Genomic DNA, 20,291 nt, shown 5'->3' with positions numbered 1-20,291 from the left:
GTTTTTGTCATGTCGAAGTAAGTTACACTGATACCCATTTCTGGTGAAGTGTTGTAATATTCATCGAGTCTACTAGTTAAGTAGATGATTCTCATCATACGACTAAATAAAGTAGTACATGTAGCATCAAACTTATCAAATGGCTACGCTCTTTTTATTGCACTTTAGACGGCTCGTCAACATTTGGCGAATAATTTTCTAATATTTTGGGTTTGAATTTCAAAGGACTCCAAAACAATAGGTCAAAAGATTTCTACCAATTTTTTATCAACCCTTTCACTCCAAAGATCTATCAGCAATTCTCCTTACTGTCTGTCATACAATTCTTATTATGTTTTTTCTGAGAACTTGATATTTGATTAACTAATAATCCCCTTATTGATATTTCAAGTTTAACTCTCCTCACTTGTCTGCTTGATATTGTATTGGTATTATAAGGAGAAATTCTGTCTTGGTCACTCATGGGAGCTAAATAGTTATGAAATAAGTCATGGTTGCTATTTTTCCTTTCACAAAGAAAAAATTTGGATGGGCCCTTTTACCCAAAGGGCTGAGGATTTGAACAAACCAGTCTTCATAGGTTCATATGCCCTAGGAGGTTGGCCTCTGAAGGAGGGTGGGATTTTGAAGCTTTGAATTGACTGATGTATTACTAGGTAACTGGTTTGTTATGAAAAAACACAAAGACTCTAGAGAGGCCTTTAATAATCTTTTATTACTTTAGCTGGCATTCTGTGCTACTTGTGTTTTCCCTGGTTCTTCAGGATGGCAATAAATATAGCAAAATATCTAACAGGAAATACATATTGAGAGTACACAAAAAATGTAAAAATAGTCCGCTTTAGTGAAATTATAATACTCTGTTCTACATAAATTCTGTGATTAAGTTATAAATACACAACAAGATGCCTTTTCATTACTAACAGCAATAAGCTTTTGACTCATGAACAATGATGTAAATTATTAAGAATATTTGTTCTGAAAAATAAAGTGAAATAAACATGTATATTACATGGTAATAGCACAACCCATTTAAAATTAAAGTCATAAAATAAACAATGGTGTGCATGTGCATCTTTTGATTTGCTTAAAATCCAAATACTAACAATAATTCCTTGTGATCCTAATGAAGTAGGATTTTCAATAGATGGTGCAGCTAATACAAAACTTGAAAATTTTTAAAGAGCTTAATGTAGTGGAAAGAACCCTTCAGGGCTGATATTCAGGGTGGCAGACGAAGGAAACCTTCTGGCTGTCACATCAATTAATGCCGGCTAATTGAATTATAATCAAAGATACAAATGCATGTGTCCCAACCTCCCTAAAAGCACAGGCCATGCTTGCTTCCAAAGCATAATTCACTTCAGCCACCCAAATAGTCAGACTGTACATGCCTTACATTTCTTAAAGACAACCCCGGATACTTGCCTTTCCTGTTTCTCATAAAAACTTTCCTAGTTTCACAAATTGCTAAATATATTTACTGCCCTCCAATAAAAAATAAAGCAACACTCTTTTAAACAACATAATAAAATTTGAATATTCATTTATATTAATATATATGTGATACAGTGTACATGCACATTCCTTGTGACAAGTTTAATTAAAATTTATTATTACTTAATTAAATAACTAATCAATTAAGATTAAATGCTGTGTTTTGAATTAACTTAAAACTGTATCTCATGCAAACCTCTAAGTTGACTACATGTCCAGTTTCTCCAATCAAATCTTAGATGAATAACAACTATGTGATTAGCAAGGGTTTCAATAACTTTTCCCATAAGCAGGCTGTGCTGTTAGGAGAAACCCAAACATAACAGTTAGCTCACAGGCTAAACAAACAGCGGTGACAGGTTGCACAGGCAGCAGTAGACTGCTGGTAACTGCCTTTTATCAAAACCCCTGGATCAGTGCAGGTACACTAGCAGATTTAGTACTTAATCATAACATTTTCCTATTTTACCACATGGCAATATAACTACTAGTTCTTTTGGATACACTTAAACAAATTCATTTAATCATGACTTCCTTAACCCTTTAACTCCCAAGATCTCATTGGTAATTCTCCTTACTGCCTTCCATACAGTTCTTGTGATGTTAGTTGGGAGAATTTAGTATAAGATCAACTTATACTCGCCTAACTGATATTGTTCTTTATTCTCATCACTTGTCTACTTGATATTGTATTGATATTGTATGGAGAAATTCTGTCTTGGTCACTCATGGGAGTTAAAGGGTTAACTAAACTTAACATTTACAATACTGGAGCAATGAAGGGAACAAAAATTAGCACAGAAAAACAACAAAAAAAAACAATTTTCCCTCCTTTATAAATCTTTCATCACCAATTCTTGAATCTTCTTAAATAATTTCAATAAAATATAAAGCAGCACTAATGCTGTTTCTTTTTTTTTTTTTTTTTTTTTTTTTTTACAATTATCAAGAAAAAGCTGGAAATAAGACACGTATCCTTCTCACTAAGAACCATTTCCCTCCCAAGCTCTAAAGATCAATTCTCCTCACTAACTGCCACACATTTCTTATAATTACAGATCTGAGAATTTGGTGAGAAATAATATGATATCCCTCATCACCTTTCTGCTTCAAAATATATGGATATTGTAGGGAGAAAGTAATACTCGATGAATCCTGGGAGTGAGATGGCTGATGACTCTTAATTTTGTTAATTTGTTATTGCAAAATGACCAAAAGATTTCTCAAAATTTATAATTGCTATTTTCATACTTTGAGGATAATAACTTAATATATATATAATCAAAATGAAATCTCTAAAATTGGTTAAAAAGTGTAAGACTGGCTCAATAAATGTCTGGTAGATATCTAATGCATTAAAAATAATCTTTTAACAGCACTTGGAGAAAAATATTGAATACAACAATATATCTTTATGATCGTGACTTTGGTATGCTGATATTTTCACTGTTGTCACTTCTTTGATACCTACCATTAATTTCTGAGGTATTATTCTGTGAGAAAACGTTATCGTGAGATCTTCCACTGTCCTCAGTGGCATCATTTTGTGAAAAGATTCTGTCGTCTTCCTTAATTCCATGTCTGGTCACCATATGTTTCTTTAAGTTATGACCAATAATAAACTTGCTTCCACATAACTGGCACTGAAATGGCCGTTCTCCTGTGTGGCATCGAACATGAGCCTTAAGCACATTGGAACGAGCAAAGGTTTTTCCACAGTAGACACACTTAAAAGGCTTGACCTTTTGGTGAATCGCTAGATGCTGGTTTAGATTTCCACTTAAGTTGAAGCCCCAGCCGCAGATTTTACAGATGTAGGGTCGGTCTCCAGTGTGGGAACGTTTGTGACGAAGCACAGAGTTTGCAGAGTCAAACTGCTTATGGCAGATATCACAGCTGTACTCCTTCATATCCAGGTAAGGTCCACCCTGGGGGTGTGTTGCAGCACTCTCTGTGTGGTCCTCCTGATCAGGAGAAGCACCCACAACATCAACAACTCTTGGCAGAGATGGACCCGAATGAACTGGTGCTGAAAGGCCATCTTGAGAACTTGTTGGCAAGACTTGTTGGCTAAGGGCATAATTCTGCACAGAAGGACCCATGGTGCTGTTTTCTCTTTCAGGGCTACTACCCAAATGTGGTTGACTTCTCTCCTCAGAAGTATTTGGCTCTGGTGAGTGGCCATTTGACATGGAAAGAACTTCACTGGGTTCTGTCTTAACTTGGATTGTGTTTGGTAAGACTACTATTGCTGTTTTTGGAAGAAAGGTTTGTGCCTCATGAATATCTAAGTGAGAACCTTGTTGACTGTTTCTATGTGAGCTCAGCCCTCGGCCACCATGGTTTTGAAGAGGACTGTTCTCTGAACTAACAAAGTTTGAGTCCGAGTCATTCTCTCCACCACTAGTTTCCCTTGAGTCACTGTGGATGTCAATAACAGCTGGATGGTCATCACTAATGGCAGGACTTGACCCATTTGTAGAAGAGCTTTCAAGATTTGGAAAATTGGCAAAGCCTGCTGAATCTTCTGCTGAAAATGCTGTTACAGTATCAGTGCTATAGATGTCTCTATGATGGTTTTCTGTTTCCATCTCTTCCCCTGTTCCTTGCAAGGAAGGTCGATAGTTTCCATTTTCGGTGCTGTCACACAGTCCTGGGGAATCAACAGCTTCAGGATGACTTGCAGACTCATTTGCAACTGCATCAAAACCCTCCCTGTTTTTCTCAGACAGTAAATTTGTAGAATAAATTACTTCTCCATGCATGGCCTTCCTATGAAGGACAGGATTAGGACTTGATGTTGGAGACACTTTGCGTTGGAAAACCGATTTTCTAGCTGTCTTCTTGCGACGTGAAACTGAAAGAATGCTTGAGCGAGTGGGGAAATAGGTACCATCTCTTCTTGCCAAAAGCAAAGAGCTTCTATTGTTTTCTCTGTGATTTGCAGAATTTCTAGTGTCAGATTCAGGTGAGATTGCAAGAGTTAAAGGTGTTACAAGGCTAGCAGGTTGCCCAGGCTGTGTTATGACTGATGATGTTCCTTGAGGGGGATTGAATGGCAGATTTAACGAGTGTGGTAACCTTGCCATAGTGGAACTGTTCCCCTCAGAAAACTGTCTAGTATTTGCGTCTTCCTTGGAAACTGGTTGCACAGGATTTCCTGGTTCTGGATAAAAAACATGAACAATTTCTTTTTAAAACGAAGCTGTTGAATCCAAATTAAATCTTGGCCATAGAAAGTTGAGTTTGAGTCCCCTCAACAGAAACTTAATGTATCACAGGTCTCCAGTACTGCATGTTTTGGACAACTGTGTTATGATAAGAAGCTTAATTTTTTGGTCTGTTACAGAGTCAAACACAGAATTTGCTAGCTTATTTACTCTTTAACTCCCATGATCCAATTGTTAATTCCCCCCTCTTGATGCTACACATTTCCTGGTAAATACGTAACAAGGATTAAGAGTTAGATCAAGATAACTTCTACAAGATAAGTTTCAGTATTCTCAGCATCTGTTTGCTGGATAATGACTGGATATTCTAGGGAGAAGTTACATGTTGTACACCTCAGTGAGTTAACCCTTTACACCCTAACATCAGTATGCATATACTCCATACTGTTTTCTATACATTTCCTAAGGTGTTGACAAGGAGAATTTGTTCATCAATCAAGTGGATATTTAGTTGGTGATCATTTCCTTTATTCTCATGACCTTACTGTGTGATGCAGGGGTTATACTGTTGGGAGAAATTAGATGTTAGTCACTCTCAGCAGTTAAAGGGTTGAATGGTCCAAACAGATTTTACTGTAATTTTGCTTTTGAGAAGGAAAATTACTTGGAATTTGTATTTTTTTGCAAAAATATTTGTTATCATTTCCGTTCAATCAAGCACATTTAACCTTGCTTCAACATTCTATTCACCCACAAGCCTGCCAAAATATTTAATTTTGGCACAGTAATTAAGTTGAGATGATAGACAATGGAGAAGTCTATAATGACCATGCAGAACGCAAAAAGAATATAAAATATAATCATCTACACAGTAAGGGGTCATTTTCTCTCAAGAATTAAATGTTGCATGCTCTCCTGCAAATGGAATCTAAACAAAGATGTTCAATTTCAGCATGATTGACACTTTGTAGTTATCAAATGTTTTTCTTGGTGTTTTCAAATGCATACACAATTACATAAGTGCATTCATGCAGATGTCCACGATAATATTTAATTTTGCACAGTAATTGTGCTGAGGAGATAGGAAGGTATTCGATTTTAACATGATTGACACTATGTGGTTACTAAGTATTTTGGCATTTTCAAATGCAAACGCAATAACCAAATTCAAAATTTCCTGAAGAAAAATTTGTCAAGACTTTTTTGCATTTAGTCACCACTCAATTTAAATGTTGTAATTTTACATGCATTTGAAAATACCCAAATTTTTTACATGTAGTCACCACAAAGTGCCAATAATGTTTAAATCAAATACATTCCTTCAGGTGCTTTTTGTTGAAAAGCATAAGTTTATATGCAAAATATAATTGTTGAGAGAAAAATTGATGATCTTGTGCTGTATTATCGTTTACATTCAATTTTTGTCAAACTTGTGTGTACTGCTCTTAATGTTGCTCTTTTTCAGTTCCAATTTGTGTCACTCAAATTTGTCTTATCTTTGTCCACAACCAGCTTAAATGATCTAACTAGAAAAACTAAACTAAAACTAAATGTTTGAGTACATTTACCATGAGTGATTATTTCATATTTTGCTTCTTCCAGAGGAGATTGATCTAATGTTAATACACAGGGCAGTGGATCATTTGTATCAGGCTTCAGTGCAATCACTGTTCCTTTATTGCTGGGATCTGCTTGGTAAAGCAGTTTAATGACACTCAAGGTTGTTCCACGTTCAACTCTAAGGATTGGTTGGCCATTCTTGAAAAGTAAAACCTACAAGCAAAAGACATATTGTTTCAAATAAGCACAAGTTGTGCTTTGTAAAGATCTTAAATTGTTACTCACAATAATTCTATCATCTGTGATGTCATTTTACCAAATCTGGTTGAAAAAAAACACAAAGTATTGGATTGTTATTCAAAACAGTGTCTCAGGTAAGTGGTTTACAACAGAGAACACACAGACAGAGAAACAGGGATTACAGTAAGTTTTAAAGTACACAGCAAAAACTATAAAGTAGGCAGAAGCTCTATCTTTAGTCTTATGTTATTAGTTTCAAAGAAAAAAGGCAGTAATTTTGCTGGATTTTGTTGAAACTCTTTATAATGGTAGAAACCACTGGAATGAAAGGGAAAATGATTTAAAACATAGTTCTTTCAATAAAATGGGTAGTTCAGAATAGCAAGTGGATAGTTTAAAGGCCTAGAGAGCCCTTGTTCTTAAAGAGATGCAGGCTTCTTTAGAAAATTCCTTGAAAATCTTGACTCTTGCAGTTGCATTTTCCAGCATTTTGAGGTTTATTCTGACTGATGTTCCTTTGTTGTTCCACAAAGTCAACTAATTTGAAGAGAATTGTGTGAAAGTTAGGAGTACAATTACATTTGTGTTAGGGCTTCAAGCAGTTGGTCAATATGGCACAAACACATAGATCCACCCACCCCTTGCCATCTATTTAAAATTCTAAAAACTAGTTCTCAGCATGCCGATAAGATTTTAACTGGTGAAATGTTGGCAATTCACTGATTTTCACTCTGGATTACATCACTCGCATGTACCGCAATTGAACAGATTGAGGCGTAGGTTGCATGACATATGAGTGCAAGTTCTGCTCACTGAATATATTTTGCACCACAATGTGCAAAATATTTTCTTAGTCAAACCATCATAAACAGTCATTTCATATTTCACATTAACATTTTTTTGGCAGAAAAATAGGACAAAATGGTGCATACCACTAGTCAAAACAAAATCCCACAGTTTGCAGACAATCGTGCTTCAACGCATGCAATTCAAATTTGGTAAACATCATTTTCCATTGGGAATACTAACTAAAAAAAAAAAAGGTGAACTACATTGTATATTTCATCATAATCACCAAAATTAACTTCATCATCAAAGTAAGCATATCTAATCTATTCTATTGTGACAGGTAATTATCCCTCTACTTTTGCGACAAAGAGCTTAGATCCACCCTAGATAAGAAATAAGCTACAAATGTCTTTGATTTTTGAAACAGCCCAAAAAAACAACATGATGATGTAATGACTAAAGTATAATATATCAGAACAACCTTCTGTACATCATTTGATGTTGAATTCAACAATTAACAACACTTTAGAGGGCACACCTGTAAATTTTTCCAATAGAAACCCTGACAATACGTATAAATTCAATCAATACAAAAGTTCCAGAAATGAAAAATCAACGGCGGTTCAGAGTACACGTTTTAGCTCACAGGGTGAGACTGTATTTTAACCCAACCTAAATCACAATACCTGTGAAAAATATAGACTTATCATGAAAACTTAAATACGACTCAGTATTTTTAACATCAGTGACGTAGGATACGTTCATCAAAGCTCTCAGTATATATAAGAACTACATATTACGTTTACGAACAACATTTACATGCCCAAAACCTCATTGTCATACCATTAGTATGTTCATTGGTTCCCATTTATCAAAAAATCACTTGAGCAAAAATGGAAATAGGAATCAAGTAAAGTTCCATTTTCTTTGAACATTTCCCTTTCGTATTCTATACTTAAAACTCCTTTTTCGAAATGTTTGAGTAAAGTGAATATCTATAAATGAAACATCACCACACCACGCGCTCAAAACTGCAAAATTCTAGAGTGAATGATCTTCAGCAAATTTTCAAAACTCTAGTAAATTACGATAACATTCGATCATCAAACGAAAAAAAAATTCCCTTCATCTTAAGCAATTTCGTCTACAAAAAACAAGCCCCTACTTCCGAGAAAGAATTCAATAAAAAATGCGAACACGTTAAAATCGTTGACAATTGATTCACACATTCTTGTCAGTGAATGAAAACGTGACTCCTGTCACAACTCGAAAACTTAAATTCCATTTCCTTTCAATCAAAATCTCTTATCGTTGGTAAAGTCGTTTCTCTCTTTCTTCTTGTAACAAAATGGAAAAAAGTTTGTATTATTTACCTCATTTTGCCGGACTTGAATACGTGATAACTCGGACGCCATATTAGAATAAAAACTGAACAAAACATTTCCCAGAGATCTTTATTTTCTCGGTCTTCATGAATGACGTGACAAAATTTTTTCTCGGTGGAGGAGAGGTGAGCAACACGCATCGGCCTAAAAATGTCACGTAACTGTCCAAAGTACAATTTTTTTTTCTATACTATAAGATTTTCTTAATATTTCGATAGTTTGGAAGTGATTATTTTATGTAATGCGGGTGCTTTAGGGTGAAATAAAAGGTAACCAGACTTATTTTCCCTAGGCCACCCCAGTCAGTACAAGAAGACGACCTTCACCGGCGCTAATTATCAAAACCGAATTTTCGAGCACGCCGGAAAAACCATGTCGTTCTTTACCGAAGCAGAACACAAGTTTTTATCTATCCCTGAGGATATCAGAATTGAAACGAAATCATTCTTAGATGCAGCAAGTGAAGTAGTTCCCTTTTTCGGTAAGCACCTTTCATTCTAAGATAAAATTCGCTATAGACATATTCGAATGTACAGCTCATGCAATGAAAATTTACATCATGTTTAGACTACCGCGTAATTACCAATGCTTACGTGTCAAATCATGTGCCATGATTTCACTTTGATTTCAAGAACTTATTTATTCGAGAGTTCATCTGTGTAAAATCATTAAGGTCAGTTTGGCGCGTTCGTCATTTCGAAATTTAATTTAGTATTTTTGTGGGATCTAAAAAACAACTCTGACCTGCTGTTTAGAGCGCTGGCAGACGCTTCTGCTCTGAAACTTCAGCTTATTTTTCCCACAGCTATTTTAAATTCTTAAATTATTCATGCATGATCTTGATGAATAACACTGCAGACCAATTTGAAAAACGCTGGAAAGGAAATAAAACGATATTGAATCGTGAAAATTTATGTTGATTTGAAAACAATGGCCAATGCATTTTTGAATTATGCCGTTAGACTGACACTTGCAATAATTACTAATCAGTTATCAGCCGCAAATTCGCGATTTCAGCGTCGGCTAAGTATTGATATGCTCAGAGAAATATTAGTCACCGTCAGAATAGAGAAAGATTGGAAGCAATCAGAAGAAAGTATTGAGGGCTAAGGAAAATTTTAATGTGCCACATTGCACAGCTCTATTACAGTGCACAAAAATGTTAGGTTTTTCTTTTGAATTGTCTGCCACAAGTTTTACAACAGCAGTTTATATGGGTACACTATTTGGATGATATGAAACTAGATAATTACTGGAGATAGGAATGTGAATTTGCTAGTCTGCAAAGGAGTATTGTGTAGCATCTTGTCTTGGCAATAATGCAGTTTAGCAAAATCATGCAATCCTTATGTCATCAATTGCAATATGGAAGTGAACATGATCTACAAATGAACAGCATGTAATTAGTTTGGCTATAGAAAGTGATATTTAGGCACTTCTAGGATAGCTAGTCCTATGATATTTTAGGGTGGTTAACAATTTGATGATCGGAATGTGATTTATCAGTTTGCCAAAGAGGTGTGGTTGACTGTCTCAGCATGTGAACAATGCATTTTTCAGTGTCTTGCATTTTAATTGCACAATCCACTTCATCATATCAATCACATTAAGGACGCCCCCATGATCTTCAAGGGAGAGGTTTGGAAAGGGAAAGTGGGATGGAAGTGATTTTATATGCAAGTAGTGAGATATTTAAAGGAAGAAACATTGAAGGTAAAAAAATAGATGACCAGACTTGGAAACTTGGAAAATTCTGTGGTTGGGTTATTATATTTCTGGCAAATATGAATTTTTGTAGGACTAACTTTCTAATTATGCATTTCGAAATGATATTATTGCTTTCAAAATTCCATCATTTATGGCAGAATTTTTCATCCACATAGGAAAGTTGGGTGCTAATTGAGTGATCCTATAAGAATGGATATTAATTGATTTAGCCAAAAGTAGTGCTAATTGTTGCAGAACAAGGATGCGTGCTGTAGTATTGAGTGTGATTCTTACGGTTGTGGGCATTTTTTATTGTTGTTCATTTGACAAGCTAGTGAGGTAGTACAGTCAAAACTTTAATTATCAGGACCTTGATTTTCCGGATTTTATGATTATCTGAACTTTTCGCTTATTCTGACTTGCTTCTCTGGTCATTTATATTGATATTTTTTATTATCTAGACTCTTGATTATCCTGTCTATTAAGCCCAGTCCCCACGAGTTCGGATAATCAAGGTTTGACTGTATTGAGCACGTGACTGTGCTGCTAGTGCTGTGAAGTGTTGTAGTAATACCTTAATTTTCAGGACCTTGATTATCTGGATTTTACGATTATCTGAATTTTTCTGTTATTGGACTAGGTTCTCTGGTCATTTGGATTCATATGGACTCTTGATTATCCTACCTATTAAACACAGTCCCCATGAGTTTGGATAATCAAGGTTTGACTGTACAAAGCACGTGACTGTCAAATTTTGGTCATCTGACCTTTTGACTCAAACAATAAATAATACCATGATGTTGTAACACAATCTCAATAGCAAATGGCGATTCAACACGGAAAAATGAATTTCTTTCCGGAAGTATGCTAGCTTTTTGTTCAAAAGAGGAGTTTTTCAAGCTTGTTGTCTATACAACTGTCATTAATAAGTCTCATATGAACATGTATGTAAATCTGTGCCTATTTTTGTTATATTATTTGAATCTGTTGTCTCTTAGCAATCGCATGATTGCACCAAACTAATACCTTCCTGACTTTCAAGTTTGATGCTCAAGGCATCGCGAAGTGACGACATTCATTCGCATCCATGATTTCCAAACTAAACTTTAAAAAAAAAAAAAGACTAAATATAGTCAGAAAATGTTTGAAAAAGCTTATCTGCCTTTTTTCCAGGATACACTGATATTTAATCCTTATAATGCCACTTTAAAGGAAATCCTATAACTTCCTGATTTATCCACCCTTTTCTAAAATAGTTGTTTCTTAAGCTTTTTATATCCGGGGTTATAATATTACAGTGTATCATTACCTGTACATTGTACAGGTATCCTGCCTCTAAGGTGTATATGTAATGCTTCAAAAACATGTGGAAAACCAGAAGGTTATGTAAATATGCCCCACATGCCTTGATACAGTGCTATCAGATATTCTTTGATGTTTTATTCCAGGATATATTTAACTCTTGATGCTGTAAGTAACAACTCTAGGAAAATGGTTCAAAAGGTAGAAACACTACCTGCCACATTTATTATAAATATTCAATAGAAACACTCATCCATTATGTTATTTAATGACTCTTAGAGTTTGAATGAAAAAAAAAAAGGATTTTCCTGTGAGAAAAAGAAACAAACAGGTGTTAAAAAAAACATACCACATGTTCTTTTTTTGAAGTAAATGTTTAACAGAGGCATTGAGAAACTTATCTAAGTGAGATACTAGATGTTATTATTACTAAAAGTTTGGAGGTGTTTCTTGTTCCCCTTAAAATGTGAATTGTTTTGCCCAAGAGGCCTGTATTTCTTTGCTGTATTTCTTTTCTTTATAGAGATCAAAAGCATTTTTCTGAATGTATAGTAAAGGCTTTGAAGAAATGAGCAAGTAGCATGTCTCTGGCTTTAGTAGGACTTGAGTCATATCTCTGAATCCTTTCACTCTTTTATGAGTGGTCAGGAAGTTTTTCCTCTTTATAATATCGAGACATTAGCAAGCAGATAGATGATAAACATAAGGAAAAATGGTCATGAGAGGATCTGAGATTTTGGGAGTGAATACATTGACAAATGTTCTCCATGAGGGATGGATACTCTTGCTGAAAATGTTTCCTTCATTGGATAAATTTTAATTGGGGCTATGTGACATAATAGTCAACTAACCACAGTCATATTTGAAGCAAGGGAAATGGCAAGTGTATGTGCAGTTTTCTCCTTATTAGGTGGTAACCAGTGAAATTTACTGCCTGAAATACCTCCTGTCAATGCCTAAAATCACTTGTAATTCTCTGAAATTCAATTGGTTAAAAGGATTGCTCCACTGATTTGAAATTTTATTCGACTTGTTGAGCTTAAATTAAGGAGAAAAGTGTATATGAAAAATAAAAAACAATTGTTTTCTTTTTAGATGTGTTAGGACCAACAGCATTTGCTCCAGTCAAATCAGACATCAATGGTAACATAAAAGTAAGGCCTTTTCAAAGTTATGTTTTTTGTTATCTTGTGATGTTTTTATCTTATGATAGAGTATAACCTCTACTGAAACAGTAAGTCAGACTATAGACTCTATACTGTCCACTTCAGCATTCTAATCACTTGTTATTTTTTCTTCAAATGATTAACATTTCCTAGATTAGGAACCATGAAGTGTAGTTTTTAAGATAAAATTCTTTTTAAAATTTATTTTGATACTCTATAGCAGTGTAGCTGAGTCTCTCTGGCTTTCAAAAGCTGTGAAAAAACCTCCTTTGTATTGATCCACTGGGTGGTTTTTTGGCAGAAAACAGGAAGTTTAGTTTTGGAGCAGTTTGGCTTATACCCCCCAGAGTTTATTCTCATTTCCATAGCAATGACCCCTCAAACCCCAAGAGTGACCAGCATCTATTTCTCCTTACAGTAACACTGCTGAATTATTGATTTAGATCATGAGAATAAAGGAAATTATCACCAACAGAAGAAGCATTGATTATTAAACAAATTCTCCTTGTCATTACTGAATGAAATGTATGAATAAGAGTAGAGAGAATATAGATAGTGTTGTCAGGGTCCAAAGGGTTAAATGATTAGGGCTGTGGCTACTCTCCCTGAATGTGGGATCTTAGTCCATCACAGGGTACCTCCCAGTATTTGATTGAGTCTCCCTGATAGCTCACTGGAGCTGATTTATGCTCTTGGATAGGGAGAGAGACACTGTGAGGGTAAGATGTCTTGATAAGAACACAACAGGATTAACAGGGCATTGCTTGACTTTGGACTTCATAATTCAGAGTCCACCTAGTCCAACTTTTGTTAGCAGAGAAGTTTCAGACTGGAAGCGTAAAAGCTTATCTTAAATTTCTTTAAATTTCAAACCAGTGAATGCATTTCACCTTAATTTGAATTTCAAGCCTTGTTTTTCAGGAATTTTTTTTTAAAATAGAAAGTACTAATTTATCCCTCATTACGTTTCCTTCCAGAAACTAAGAGAAAAGTTCACCAAAGACCTAGAAAAGTTTAAAACTTTACAAGACATCGTAGAAAGTGAAATGGCAGAAAATTCTACCAAAGCGAAGAACTCAGCTACAGATGCTTTGTTATGGTTGAAAAGGTTTGTCTTGTTGAAAGGTTTTCAATTTCAAAACTATCTGTGCAACACATCAGGGAGATATGAAGTATCTTATTATTGTAAGTTCAGTGTTTTCGTGTGCTAACTCATTCTTAATCGTTTCTAAGTATCGAGAAAGAAGTCTGGAAATTCTGGGAAGAAGCCTGAAGATTTTCCTAGCAACATAAATTTCCTGATGACTGGGTGAAACACTCTTAAGGGAACTGAATCTCACTTTGATTGCACTGTTTAAAATGTTTTATGGAGACAGAGAATTTTCATCTTCAAGGCAAGCCCTTTGACAACTTCTCTTTTGCTGAGGCCATTTGATTTGATTCAAGGTTAAACTACAAATCTGGAAAATGAAAATAATGATTTCCAAAAAGTATACATGCTAACTCTTTTCCTTTCAGCATGACTGTTATAACTGCAGATGAAAAACTTGCAATTCGTACCATGCCATGGTTGCCTACCAGTTTCTCATATGTAACAAAGAAGTGTCTGCTTCTGCAGCCTTGACGAACAGATTTTCTTCAGATACGCGATGTGAAATAGGCTTAAACGGGGCTTAGAAAAGAAAAGTTTCTCATATGTAACAAAGAAGTGTCTGCTTCTGCAGCCTTGACGAACAGATTTTCTTCAGATATGTGATGTGAAATAGGCTTAAACGGGGCTTAGAAAAGAAAAGTTTCTCATATGTAACAAAGAAGTGTCTGCTTCTGCAGCCTTGACGAACAGATTTTCTTCAGATATGTGATGTGAAATAGGCTTAAACGGGGCTTAGAAAAGAAAAGTCACCATAAAGTTGCACACTTTCATAGATTTATCTTGTTAAGCTATTTTGACCATTTTGTAGTCATTATTCATAGTTATGCAAGATACATGTGCTTGTCAGCATAGAAAGTAAATAACATCATCACGAAATTCGGAACATTGTGGTAGTTACTTCTCCTTAATATATTTTTCTACAGGGCTCTCCGATTTATCATAGTCTTTCTGAGAGAGGTTCTGACTGGTGAGGAAGATCTTGTGAAATGTGCCAAAAAGGCATATGAGAATTCTCTGAAGAGATTTCATGGGTGGATGGTTCAGGGAGTTTTCTCAGTAAGTTACATTGGTAAAAACATGATTTTTTGACATTATGGCCATACAGAAGGTCACCTTTTTTTAGATACCTAAAAATAGTTTCAATGGCAGCTTCCTCCACAAATAAGGCAGAAAGGTTGCATGCTAAAACAAGCTTTCAAATTATGTAATACAGTGTACTATGGATGCCACAGTATTTGAAAGAGATTAGATTTCCACATGTTGTTTAAGGTTTGGAATCAGGATTTTGTGATTGGGCTTTACGTCTTACCTTGGAGATGATGTTGAGGATACGTGTTAATATTTTGTTTAAGCAGTGTCTCTTAATCTTGAGGTGCTAGGTTCAAGACCTTCATCTTTCATCCTGCCTCAACGTTATCCATCACTGCTCTTGAACATGTTTATCCACGTGTAGATCCCTGATTCCTCACAACTTCCCAACTTGAACACCAACAAGCTCATAGAAAGTTGTGAAGATCCTCAGTTGTGAAGTATTCACTTGAAAACATCATTTTACTCATTGCATGGGACAACAACAACAAGAAGAAAGCTTCAAGCACAAACAGTGTTGATGTTAAGCTGTAGGCACTCCCATTGAAGATCTTTCTAGAGCTATCCTAGACTACCCCTGTGAGTTTGATTGGGACTTGTAAACCAGAATTTGTAGCCTAGCTTGGTGGCTTTTCACTCCCCAACCTCATGGCATTTCTCTAAGCACTGATCACCACTTTTCTGAGTGTACACAACAAAGGCCTTTCTCTCTGTAAATTTACATTTTGCCTTGAAGAAATGTTTGTGGTTAGACACTGTGCATTCCAAATTGATGACGTAGGGCCATGGAGCTCAGGAGATCTTCTCTGATTGGTTAGAACTGTGTGGAAATGATCAAAACATGTTGTAACTAATAGGATGCAGTAAACGGCCCATTCTCTGAACAGCTAAGTGAGGGGTGTGAAATTTCACAGGTCAAACCTCAGACAGCACCCTAGTTGGGTAGGGATTGAACAGGAAGAGATTGACGTCAACTCAGTAAGCTCACTGTGTCACACCAATGTGGCTCCAAGCTTGAAATTTATGCAGATTCTCATCCAAATTGACTCAAATCTCTGTTTAGTCCAAATCTTTGACACTGCAACTGGGAAGAATTGGAAATAGTTACAGTATATTTTTCTTGGAATAATTAAGTACAGTCTTTGAAGTGATAAGTGTGCTGGATCCATGTCTCGTATCACTAAGCCTTGTGTGTTTGCACTTAAGAGAGATGTCACTTGGTTTGTAATCTGTATCATAAAGTGCTTGTTTATCTCACATTCTTGACTTTCTGTACTTGGTTGATATGCGTTGTGCAGTGCCTGTCTGTCCAAGCAATAATTGGAGTATCCTCAATTTAGCTCACTAAGAGGAGTGATACAAAATTGAAAATACTGTGAAGGTATAATGATATGCAGGTGTATGATGCTTTGTGATGTCCCTGATACTGTTCACCTGTTGATAAAGTTTTAAAAATTTAATCATTTATTTCACTAACATTTATTTAACTGAAAGAAAAAAAGGAATGAAAGTCTGTTTTGTCACTGTTTTGAAGTCCAAGTCATGTTTTCATGAGATCTTGATACAGTGTAGCATTTGACTGTTAGAATGACTGTCTAATTTTAGATGGTAGTAAATCTGACACTTTAAAAGATCAGACGTTTTCCTGCTTAGTTGAGCAACTTCCTATCCTATTTCCTATTTATATATTAAATTATAAGAGGACAATGTATCTTTTTTTTCTTTTCTACCTGTAGCTTGCCTTGAAGGCTGTGCCTTACCGTAAAGACTTCATTGACAAACTTGGTCGTAATAAAGTAGACGAAGATACTGTGTTGAGGGAAATGAGAGAGTTTGTTGATCTCTTGGAGGCAAATTTAGAAGTTGTGGAACAATTTTATCAAAAAAATAATTTGGAAACCTCTCAGGTGCAATAATAAGTGCAGAATGTAAGGTAAATATGGACTGGTTAATTTGAACTTGAACTACTCAGGGATTTTGGAACATGGTTGTGGGATAGGAGGTATGAACCAGTCGTTCAAAGGAGGTCTAAAGGCTTCAATTTAAGATAATCAATAGACATCTAGTTTTCTTCATAAGAATAAATGAGTTGTCATGACGTAACCGAATCTTTTCTAGTTCTTTTCACCTCAAGCTTTCCTGACACTGATGATAAATATCGATGTTTAAATAAAACATTTGGCTTTGTTGGAGATAGAAGGCAGTTGTATTGCTAAAAACAAACTGAACTTTGTGTGAATAGGTGTCCCTATTATGTTAGAATAGAACTTTTGAGATTTCTGTTAGCCAATTGTTTAGTGCAATGACTGTATTTTTGTATTTAATTAATATTTCAACTTCTCTTTCTTATTTAAAACTGGCCAGTGATTATCTATTTTGGTGAAGGGGGACATTCAGTTGGGACTTGGATGTTAATAAGGCAGTATTTGGTAAGGATGGTGGTGGGGCAATGTTATTGTTCAAATAATGAAAATTATTGTAAGAGCACTTAAAATGTGCTCTTTGAATTAAGATAAACGAAAGGATATTTATGTCTGAATTGGTCAAAATAAACAATGTTAATGGGACAGTTTTAAGCTTGAATTGAAGTACAAGTCTTTGTTAACAAACCTTTGTAGCAAAACTGTGATGTGTATGTAAGGTTTAAAGTGTAATCTTTGACGTGATGGATCCTTTTCTTCAGTTTAGAAGAAGAAACAAATTAATCTTGACTAAAATGTTATTCAAAAGTTGCACTATACTGGTACTTCATTTAACGAGGTATGAGTGATGTGAAACAGCAGTTGTGAGCAAGTAATCAGACACATGCTCTCTCTCATTCATTTTGATTGTCTTATATCAGAGTTGCTACACGGAAAGCTGAATCATGATATTCAGCAAAGGAAGAGTATAAATTGCATTTAGAGATATTGATGTTTTTCATATACCAGTGAAGGCAATATTTAATGTATTGACTCATTGTTCTGATGCCAATATCGCCATGTATTAACATTTACAATGTGTGACACATTTTCAATAATGGGAAAAGCCATGCAAAAACTGATTCAATTGACAACATATTTTAAATAGTGATGATTGAACTAAAGAGACTGCAGTTCATAAGAATGAAATAGCAGGTCATGGGTGCTGGAAGCATAAAGGGTGGTTGGGGTTCTTGTTCCTTCCCTGGAAAGATATTGTTATTTAGATCTCTACAAGATTCCATTTCCAGCAGTTGAGATTATGAACAAATTCAAGCAATGCATGAACTGAATGCAGTCCATAACATCACTATACCCTCAAAATTGTGGACTCATGATAGGAGTGTGCCCTGAAGGTAAAGGTAAAACACTAATGTTGAAAAATTCTCTTATACCATCAGGAGAACAGTAAAGGGTCATACTAAAAAAGACCAGTAAAGCAGGGACAATGTTTCTTTCATTTGTTAGAGGAAAATTATGAAAAATGAGAGAGAAGGGAGGAAAATTGTAAGGGTGTAAATAATCACCAAAAGAAGAATGTTTTGGCAAAAATAATAAGGTCAGAATTAATGAACTATAAACTAAAGAAGCTGTCTGTTGTCCTTGAAAAGAAAAAATTGTATAAGCTCACATGCAGACTTCACCTTAATCCTTTTGCATTACTACAAGAAGATGGAAGTCCAATATGGACACTGAAATTCTCCTGAAGCATCCAAAAGATGTTGCAAAGAACTGATCCATCAATCCATTTATACTTCTGCATGGTGAGAGATACTGAAAATAAAGAACTGTTATGTGTTTTGCCCCACTACTGGCCTACTGGTTAGCACACTGGACTTCTGGTCAAACTAATGACCCTGTCCTGCACCATGATATCCAGAACCCAGTGTTCTAATCATGAGGCCACTATGACTCAAGTGTTGTTTATCTATGTTATAGCTATGAACTTTGGAGTGCAGGATGTCCTAGGCCTGGAAGAAATTTTTTGAAGCAACCTGAGAAAAAAGGAGTTTTAAACTATCCCTTAAGCATGTGATCCCCTTAGCATCTTGATCTCTGTAGCTCAAAAGAGAGAATGTAAATTTCTTGCCAAGATACAAACATTTTCCATTTCCCATGTGTTGCCTTCAGGTGTGTTCTCCCAAAAGTGTATAGCTTCTTCATTTTGTCTACCCTCTTCTTTTCCTTAGGTCTTGAAGTCTTCAGCCCTTGGAATAGACCATTTTTGGAGGAGCACCCCTGTATGACCCACTTTTGCAGCCAGCCACCCCTTCTGGTCATTTCAGCTTAATTTTTATTAAAACAAAACACATTTCCAAAATTGTTACATTTTTAAGGATAAAAGGGATAGACCTCTCTAAAAAGAACAACTCAGATTTTATAAGGAAATTATACTAATGACTTTCACGGAAGTCTTTATCTTTAGTCTCCTCGTCAGTACCACTTTCTGAAGGATTAGTTCCATTATCACTAATTCATTATGTATTACATTGTTAAGATTTAACAGAGATCACTTCTTCAAAAGAGCAAGTTAGATTTGGAAAGGTTGTACAGACTCACCCAATTATCCTATTTCATTTTTACCTTTTATCTTTCCTTTTTCATTTGAATAGCATGTTTTATTTTAATCACTAGCCATGTACAAAGGTTGAGCCCTAAAGGCTTGAAGGTCAGTTTTAAATGTCATCTGGTCCTTAAACACAGGTCATTTTATCAAATCCAGTCAAGGGCCTTGTTGAAACTCTACCTCCTGTGGACCAAAAAAATTTCAGAACTTTCCTTGGTCATTACTTCTAATCAGTACATGGCTTTACTGGCACTTTATAGCAAAAAAGCAAGAAAAAAAATCATCTAATCATTCCTTTCAACAAGAAAGAATAGTTAAGTTCTTCAAGTTTCCCAACGTATTTCTTCTAGTTTTCATGCAACCCGTTTCACGGGTCATAAATGCTCTCCTTAGGTTAAGCGTTAATTAGCTCAAATTTCCCCTTTAAAGTGGGGTGTTTGGATACCAATGACGCAATTCCTTTGTTTTTAATCTGTCCGATTTGTAAACATTTTAGGAAGTAAATTTTCTGAAGCTGAAAACTCTTGCCTCTCCTATTGTCTTCGACGTTAATCAAATGCAACGGCTAATCGCCTGTCTAATTGATGCAACTAATTAGCGACAAATTTGTGCTATGTTTATGTGAGCTAAAATCGCATTACTAGAACCCTTGTATTATATGGACGAATAAAAATTAGCCAATTAAAAATTAATCTTCTTACGTGTG

General features: G+C 35.3%; 2 protein-coding genes across 3 annotated transcripts; one reads left to right on the top strand and one right to left on the bottom strand.

Annotated features, from left to right (window-relative positions):
• Nucleotides 1–702: 702 nt before the first annotated feature.
• LOC131789770 (hypermethylated in cancer 1 protein) lies at nt 703–15,863 on the bottom strand. 2 transcript variants are annotated; one of them, XM_059106949.2, is made up of 3 exons: nt 15,279–15,863; nt 6,236–6,440; nt 703–4,663 (listed from the first exon to the last, which is right to left on the bottom strand). In XM_059106949.2, exon 3 carries the CDS (start codon nt 4,584–4,586, stop codon nt 2,910–2,912), a length of 1,677 nt encoding a protein of 558 aa, XP_058962932.2. In that variant the 5' UTR covers nt 4,587–4,663; nt 6,236–6,440; nt 15,279–15,863; the 3' UTR covers nt 703–2,909. The 2 variants fall into 2 exon arrangements, with proteins under 2 accessions (XP_058962932.2, XP_058962925.2); XM_059106942.2 differs by lacking the exon at nt 15,279–15,863 and adding an exon at nt 8,630–8,672.
• LOC131789800 (glycolipid transfer protein-like) lies at nt 8,962–20,264 on the top strand. Its single transcript, XM_059106976.2, has 5 exons — nt 8,962–9,122; nt 12,746–12,804; nt 13,794–13,924; nt 14,893–15,025; nt 16,795–20,264. Exons 1-5 carry the CDS (start codon nt 9,014–9,016, stop codon nt 16,972–16,974), a joined length of 612 nt encoding a protein of 203 aa, XP_058962959.1. The 5' UTR covers nt 8,962–9,013; the 3' UTR covers nt 16,975–20,264.
• Nucleotides 20,265–20,291: the final 27 nt, after the last annotated feature.

Source organism: Pocillopora verrucosa, chromosome 2 (genome assembly GCF_036669915.1).
Source record: "Pocillopora verrucosa isolate sample1 chromosome 2, ASM3666991v2, whole genome shotgun sequence".
In the NCBI taxonomy this organism is placed as follows: Eukaryota; Metazoa; Cnidaria; class Anthozoa; order Scleractinia; family Pocilloporidae; genus Pocillopora; species Pocillopora verrucosa.
Note: the sequence above shows the minus strand (reverse complement) of the source record. Positions and strands in the feature narration are given on the sequence as shown.